At 37.0% G+C, this 8163-nt stretch overlaps 1 protein-coding gene across 7 annotated transcripts; it reads right to left on the bottom strand.

Moving 5' to 3' along the window:
- Positions 1 to 307: 307 nt before the first annotated feature.
- Kal1 (anosmin-1 Kallmann syndrome 1) lies at positions 308 to 3569 on the bottom strand. Of its 7 annotated transcripts, XM_017624781.1 has the most exons (8): positions 3354 to 3569; positions 3178 to 3225; positions 1687 to 2384; positions 1514 to 1632; positions 1247 to 1440; positions 810 to 1180; positions 684 to 750; positions 308 to 617 (listed from the first exon to the last, which is right to left on the bottom strand). In XM_017624781.1, exons 3-8 carry the CDS (start codon positions 2355 to 2357, stop codon positions 441 to 443), a joined length of 1599 nt encoding a protein of 532 aa, XP_017480270.1. In that variant the 5' UTR covers positions 2358 to 2384; positions 3178 to 3225; positions 3354 to 3569; the 3' UTR covers positions 308 to 440. The 7 variants fall into 7 exon arrangements, with proteins under 7 accessions (XP_017480270.1, XP_017480267.1, XP_017480268.1 ...); XM_017624778.1 differs by lacking the exon at positions 3178 to 3225 and having other exon boundaries at positions 3226 to 3516; XM_017624779.1 differs by lacking the exon at positions 3178 to 3225 and having other exon boundaries at positions 3310 to 3516.
- Between the last annotated feature and the right edge of the window lie 4594 nt (positions 3570 to 8163).

The raw sequence follows: 8163 nt of genomic DNA, 5'->3' as shown, positions 1-8163 counted from the left end.
TATCTAATAATCTTAGCTGTTTGGTACAAATACAGGGTTGCATATCTGATATTTAAATAGCCAATATTGGCCGTTTAAGTACGGATTAAATGCATGATCTGAAAATGGATTTTTGAAATTAATCAACAATCTCTACTTAAATAGGCCATCTGAAATTGGGCCCAAGAATATGAAATAGCTTTATGCTCCGCCTTTCCAATAAAGCGGCTGGTGGATTCAACACGATGAGAGTACGATGGACAATATGTTGTAAAAAATTTCAGTATGCTTTGATTATGCTGGTACTGACAAATAAATATGTCTTTGATTTATTTTTATTTACAGTAAATAATTTATTATCAAATAGATGGATATTGAAGTTAATTGATTACATACTGTCGATCTATGAATTTGGGAGTTATTCGTAAGTTCGATTTAACCACTATTAAATATCTACCAAGTTAGCATTTTAACTGCATTTTCGGAAATCGTTTCTTAAAGTTTTCACATTTAGGCGTTGTAAATAAGAAAGTTTCATTCATCGTAGTGGCTGCTCCGGCGCTCAAGGTGTTGGGTCTGTAAGCCTTTAGTACGTAGGTAGTGTTGAATTTAAGTTTGCTGAATTCTACGGAATCTTGCTGTGGATTAAAAAATTAATAAATTAGTAATGGAATTCTGTAAACTTAGTTATCATATGAACCCACCCTAACACGAATAGCGCTGTATTCTCGATGCTCACAATTACTTTCTTTCGGACAGAGTTCGTAGACCCTAAAAGATTAGGTGGATTAGCATAGAACATTCCCAGAATTTCAGAAAACAATCCTTACTTCTCTTTATAGGGTAGAAGTCCCGTTATTTGCACAATCATGCCAAACTTGCGATTGAGCCGATAACGTACTTCATAGCTCGCCAACGTAGCTGGTGAAGTTGCCCGCATCGTTGGCATAGTAACTTCGTGCAATGAGCGTACATTTTGCTCATTGATCTCGGTAATGTAGCTTCCACTATTTTGCTGAGCGTGTTCGTGATTTTGATGCGAGCATTTCAGGGACTTATATGGTGCCACCGGTTGAGTTGTATTATAAAGTATTGAACACTTGTCTGATTTTAAGCGACGACTGCCATTGATGGACATCGACTGCACTTGGATATAGTAACTGGAGTCGGGCAAAAGTTCGGCGATATCGAAATGGTGTGTCTGTTGATGCGATAATTATTTAGTTGTGTTTATAAAGAAAACAATGTATTTTATTGGTGTTCTTACGTCCTTCACGTAGGCCTCGTTTGTGATGACTGACTCGTCCTTATTCCTTACATAAAGTGACCATATGACCTTATACTTCTCAATGGGCAAATTTGACTTCGAGGGACACCAAACGATTTTCAGCTTATAGTGTCGACCATCAAAAACCGCCGAGACCACTTGGAGATCCGCAGGTGATTTCGGTGGTTTGGGATCTAGGTGAAAGTGGTTTAATCAAGGTATACTTAAGTATTTTTTTTATGGTACGAGCAACTTTTCAACACTCACGATGTGTTAAGCGGAATTCTTCAGATGGCTCAGAATAGCCACGAAAGCCATACGCATTTATTGCGGCCACACGCGCTTGATACCAATGACCAGGCTTCAGATTGAACGAAATATCAATTCTGCAAATACCAAATAGTTGGCGAATGATGAATTCCCTTTTACGATGTATTTACCTTTTACTGCGCGCATCCGAAACCTCAGCAATCTTCTCCACCAATTGACATTGCCACGCACTAAGCTTTCGCGGTGCGAAGGAGACACCGAAGTGGTAACGCACTTCCACGTGGCAGTAGTAGGTGGAGTTGGCCGACGATTCAATGGTTAGTTCTACCTTATTTCCACGCGCTAATTTATATCTCAGAATTCTCGGTATTGGCGGCAGCAGAACGTCCTCGCGCACACCAATCGCATCCACACAGGCGGGTCCGCAGCCAATGTCGCAGCATTTTTGCACCACTGGACAGTCAGCGTCGTACATGCAACTGCCGAGGCAGGAGAGCCGCTGCATTGGTGAGATCTCTTGCATTGAGAAAATTTGCTTGTTCGGACAGGTGCCTCGCCGCGGTTCACGATAGATGGTTGATTGACATTGCTGGAAACATGCTTCCGAATCCTCTGAAACAGGACTTACACCATCTGCGGCGCACTTCGCATGGCATTGTAGTTCCAAAATTTTATCCTTAACATCTATAGTAGAGCAGTGTTGGTGAACTGCTGTATTGTAATGTGAGGCATGGGCGTACTCCTTGCCAGCAATGTGGAGAATATTTTGGAATACTTGTAGTAGGAAGAATATGACGCAAAGTGATGGACACAGTTTAAATTGAGCGGACGGAAAAATCATTTTTTTTTTGGAAAGTGTCAACTGGTGCTAAAAGAAAAATTGTTTGATTTTAGATTTATGTACGTATGTACTTACATACATACATATGTATTTGCACTATATATACACGAACATTAAATCATTTCGAATGAAATTAATTCCGCCGAATCTATGCGGCAGAGTAATTGAAAATGGGGTTTTGCCACCATGGAAGTAATCGATGGATCTTTTCTAGTAGACCTTGAAATACATAGGCCCAAATAAAAAGGAAGAGCTCAGAAAGGAATGAAGAAAAATTAATAAAAAGAACTAGCCGTTCTCAGCAGGCTTACGTGTTAACTTGGGAAATATTATTTTAAGATATTCGAAGTTTTAATCAATATGGCCGAGAACAAATTAAGAATCATTGCAGCATTACTACAGTACTCCGCAAGCTAAAGGATTATTCTGTTGAAACTAATATATATATATATATATACTAGCATTTTCCGGAAGATCTGGTTGTCAACGGGGGTAGTGACGTTTCCATAAATTAGCTGTTTTCTCTACGTTGACTAAATCTGCTTGTAAGATATCGCCAAAAGTCTGAAAGCCATTAACTTCCCATTGTGGATCTCCGAAACGATAAAGACTACCTTCGATTTATTTCTCCATTTTCGAAATTCCAACTGGTTTTATAGAAAATGCTACCCATCAGTATCTTCTACAGAAACAGAAAAGTGCATGTTCTGCTTGCATGGCGCATATTTGGAGATACATAAATTTTATATCCTAACGCACTTGTTTAGTTTTCCGTCTTAAATGCTGTAATTTTCGATAAATGACCTCAAAATATACATACTACAGCCGTAATGACTTTCTTTAACCATAAACACTCAGGAAAATGTATCTTAAAACATAAAATCAGACAAGAAATCCATTTGATGACAAAGTTTACTAAAAGCGTACTAAGCTAATTATTGCATTTACGCACATGTATGCATGTATATGTGGACACTTATAAAACTGCATAAATACTTCTTGCACATTTGCTATAAATACGCAATACTTTTTAATGACCGACCGACCAACCAACCGATCTCGAAATGCGCCCGCGGACAAACAGACACGCAACGCCGGTGAAGTAATACTAAAATTCGGACCAAGTGCTAGGCTGTCTGGTAGTAGCTCTGTTGGTACTAATCGAAAATGTAGGATTGGCGATCGAAATGAAATTTTGCGAGTGCAGGCGTTGCGTCTTGCAATGCAATTCGGTCTATGGTTGCCGAGAGGCCAAAGCTGGCGAGGGAAGACGCGCTGGCGGGCATATAGCTAGCCTAAAATGTTGGAGTGAGAGATTTGTGATAGTCACTAAGTAAATGTTTGTCCATACATACATATGTATTTTTGAATGGTATATTTATATGTATGTAAGTGAAAGAGAACGTCGAATGCATTGTTCCACAACAGCTTCTCAAAGAATATTCGCACATTTCTATTTTATGCGAATCAATTCAATTCGTTTCATTCATGCATTTTCATTATCACTTTTATGTACATATGTCTCTTTATATTTACTTATGTATTTACGCCTGAATACTTAATATATACACGAGAGCTTTATGCAGGCGGTTACTGATATCATTTGCTGTCAGTGCACAGTTGGGCTGATAAGAAATTCTTATACAGCTTGCGACCTTAAGGTTTGTAGACACTACAGGCAGATGTAGGTACATTAGGGTGGTCCTTAAATGCAAATGAGCGATTTTTTCAGTCTCACTCCCTCAATCGGTAATACCATGGTCACTTATATCACATATAAATTTTGGTTTCGATTGGGGACGGTTAAGGCGCGTCGCACAGGGGGCAAAGTACAGATGCCTCTATGGCAGCGATGGGCAGAGAGAGCTTTTACTAAGCACGCGACTATACAAAATATATAGAAAGCTTAAAAGTGCTTTGCCCGCTGACAAGGCGGTGCCGGTGGGGTGCAATAAGGCCATACGCAATAAAGCCATATGGCAATAAAGCCATATTTTTAGGCAATAAAGCCATATGGCCATATTTTTCGCCGTAGAGAACATTACGTCCAAATGATGTGTTTGTTGTAATTCATTATTAAATTCGCCTTGGACACCCTCTTGAAACTGATAATGAATTATTTAAATTTATACAAATTATTACTAATAAAATTAAATAAATCATTATTTAATATTTCCGGATTTATTGGATATTGGAAAATAAATATATATACTTAGGTAAGTTTTAATTTTGCGAGTGCGTAACCTGGCGGGTGCACATTTGCTGGCTCCCCGCACCGCGCGGCGCGTGAACGGCGGAGCGCGGCGCGGCTGGACGGAAGGAGAGTAATTGCATGTTTAAGGTGACGTTGCAGTTCAAGGCGGTTTAGTAGTTTTGTTGCGAACTTTTTCCATTGTTCAAATAAAAGAAACATAAAAATTTGAAAGCGAAATAAAGCCATATGGCCTAATTACCAATTGTAACTGGAAATAAAGCCATATCGAATTTATGGCCTTATTACCAAATCACCGCTGTATGGACTCGAAAAATTGAAAATACTTATTTTTTTCATTTAATACCCAAAATCGATACTATTAAAGTCGAGGATATCACAAATAAATTTTGGTCACGATTGAAGTTGGTTAATACGTCTTCATTGGGTAATCTGAGCTTTGCCCCCTGTGCGACACGCCTTAACCGTCTCCAATCGGGGCCAAAAATTTATATGAGATATCTTCCACAATAGTAGCATCGACGTAAAGATTTGCTTCCTACATTTAAGCACCACCCTAAGGCACGTATATTATTTTAGGTTTATTTGTAACAAAAAAAAATGAAGGAATCGGTGTCGAGCATGCAAACTCAAGAATTCTGCATTCAGCAGCAATGATTGTAATTTGAGCTTTCCTTGTTTATAAATATGAAAAATTTCTGAATTTTCTTACGACTTATGTACTTAAAAATGTTTATTTTATTGAAAAATGTATAAAATTCATCACGTAAATTCGAAAAGTATTTCAGATATGTACGTGCGCCTGCTTTATTTCAGAGTGTATGCAGACGGCGCCTAACCATTATCCACGTAATTATTTCGTAGAAAATCAAAATGCTTCTCAATAATATCATTCTTGGTATTGAATTTCAAAAATATTGTTCCCGTGCTAAAAATTGCGAAAATATAAAATACATTTGAAATAATTTCCTTTTTAACCGACTTCCAAAAAAGGAGGAGGTTATCAGTTCGTTTTTTTCTTTTTTTATGTATGTAACCGCATAACTTTGGACCACGTTCAAAAAGAAATTTTACAATGCGTAAATCGTTTTAATTTTAGTAGTCTCTTTTTCGGGCACTAGGCCCATTCTAACTGCCCAAGACAGGTATGTAATTAAGGGAATATTCCCCAATAATACCTGAGTAATTACATTTAAAAACAACATTTTTAGTTGCACTTCAATATGCCATGAAAATAAAAAAATTTAGAACATCAGCGTTTTTATAAAAAATCGACAGGCGCGACCTCCAAAGAAACGTCTTTTTCAAAATAAAAAATACGTGTCTCTTTTTTTATTACAATTAACAATACTTTGATGTAGCGTTTATGAATTTCCAAATAAAATTCTTTTTTTTAACCACTAATCCGCAGAGAAAAAAATTCTTGGCTTCACATTAAAATCAACTGATAAAGTGCCGGCGGCTGCTCCGAATTTTGTATCGTGTGTATAATCGTCACCTAATTGCCTAAAAACTGGCAAAGTTCTGCAAGCCTACAAATCTTGCTGTGCTTACAATACTTATATAAAGGCATACATATGTATGTAGGTACATTAGACTGCATCACCAAAAAAAGTTGCGGTTTGTCCGCCGGGATTACAAAATGTATTCTATTCTAAGACGTCCACCAAAAATATTTTGGAAAAATATTAAGTTTTACGTGAGCTGGACCTATTTGAAAATACCTCCAAAAATGGAGTTCTTTATGAATAAAAATAGTTTCTTAAGGAACTTTTTTAAAAAAGTCCCCTCAGATGACAAAACAGATTAAGCTTAAGAAATCTGCATAAAAATATTTAAAAATTTTTTCAACGGCATCGTATTAATAAAATTTTTGATGCTGTTACTTTTTTCAAAGATTGATTTAAGAAAAACTTGAATAACTGGGCAAAAACTATTCTCATTTAGACTTGTGGGACCTCAATAGAAAGGTATTTCCCACTATTTTTATTTCTGTCAAAAAAAGTCATTCGTGTCCCAATTTTTTTTCAAATACCTACACATCTTAAGTCAACTTTGGATCACGTTCGTTCATCCTACCTTTCTCTTTCATTCTTTGAATGACATTATTAGCAAAGAAATAAAAAGGGCGAGAAAATACCTATCCAATGATACCTAACAAGTCTAAATCGGAAGAGTTTAGGTTCAGTTATTCAAGTTTTTCTTATACTAATCTTTGAAAAAAGTTAAAAACTGCATCAAAAATCTCATTATTATGATTCCGTTAAATTTTTTTTTACTATTTTTATGCAAATTTTCTAAGCTTAAACCGTTTTGTCATTTGAGGGGATTTTTTCAAAAAAAAAATCTTTAAGAAACCATATTTATTCATAAAAAACTAAATTTTTTAGGTATTTTCAAATCGGTCCAGCTCACGTAGATCTTAATATTTTTCCGAAATATTTTGGTGGACGTCTTTAAATATAATAGATTTTATAATTCCAATGGAAACACAGTACCGATTTTTTCTTGTATGGGGAGTGATGCAGTCTAATGTACATACATGCATATACACATGAATACATACGTGTCCCTACATCCATCTTTTGAAGCGCCAACTTTCGCCATAAATTATGAAAATCCCAAATAGACAAAAATGTCAAATTGAAAGCATATACGAGCGAAATGAAATCGTAACACTGGCGTGTTTAGCCCTGGCTCACAGCCCTTGACGCTGTTGCGGTACTGCCTAGGCATTGATCTCACTTGCTTGCTTGGTTTTGTGGTTGCGGTGGGTGGCACAAACACTGAGAGTTCAGTACAGCCACAGCTGGAGTGAATTGAGAAAATTACAGTTGAGTAGGGTGGGATGTGACGTGTGGAATAGAAGAGTAGGAGGTGGCTGTTGTGAAAGTGGAGGAATAAGCTACAAATTAAATATGGCCACAATGACGGTGCTGCCAAAATTTTTGCGATTTAGGTCATAAAGGAAATGATACACACATACATATGTACATTTGCATGCTTGTTTTTATTAGATATTAGTATATTGGAAAGCCATTTCGGTAAAGTTGGCTGCGATTGCGAATTTTGAAACCACTCGTGGCGCGCTTTATGGCTAAAGGCAAAATATACGCAGTTCCAAGATATTGTATGTATAAATATACATACATATATGAAGCCACATACTTGACCATTCCTTAAATCATCCAGCTAATATATTGGCGCCGATACAGCGAACGACCGACAGGCAGTAAGTGTGTCGAAATGTACGTTACTTACTGGAGTTGATGTCAGAATTTATTGGATAAGCACATTTTACATTGAATTTATTGACTTGCGAAGCTCATAAAGCTTATAAAGCTTGTCGACAGAATTAATTTAAATCGAGACGATGTACATACATGCATATGTAGATACACACACACACACATAGACACACCGCTATCCCCATAAATAAGTGTTACTCAGTCCGCGCAGCTTGAGGTCCGCTGCCCTTTCGGCGACATGTGGCGCCTCCGTGTACGCCGTGTAACTAAATTAAATTTCTAATGCATCTAATTAAGTGTCCAGCTGTGCCTACAACTTAATTGAGGATTAATTGATATGTCATCA

The sequence above is a fragment of the Rhagoletis zephyria genome, unplaced genomic scaffold, assembly GCF_001687245.7.
Source record: "Rhagoletis zephyria isolate East Lansing unplaced genomic scaffold, Rhagoletis_zephyria_1.1 Rzeph_scaffold_03776, whole genome shotgun sequence".
Classification (NCBI taxonomy): Eukaryota; Metazoa; Arthropoda; class Insecta; order Diptera; family Tephritidae; genus Rhagoletis; species Rhagoletis zephyria.
Note: the sequence above shows the minus strand (reverse complement) of the source record. Positions and strands in the feature narration are given on the sequence as shown.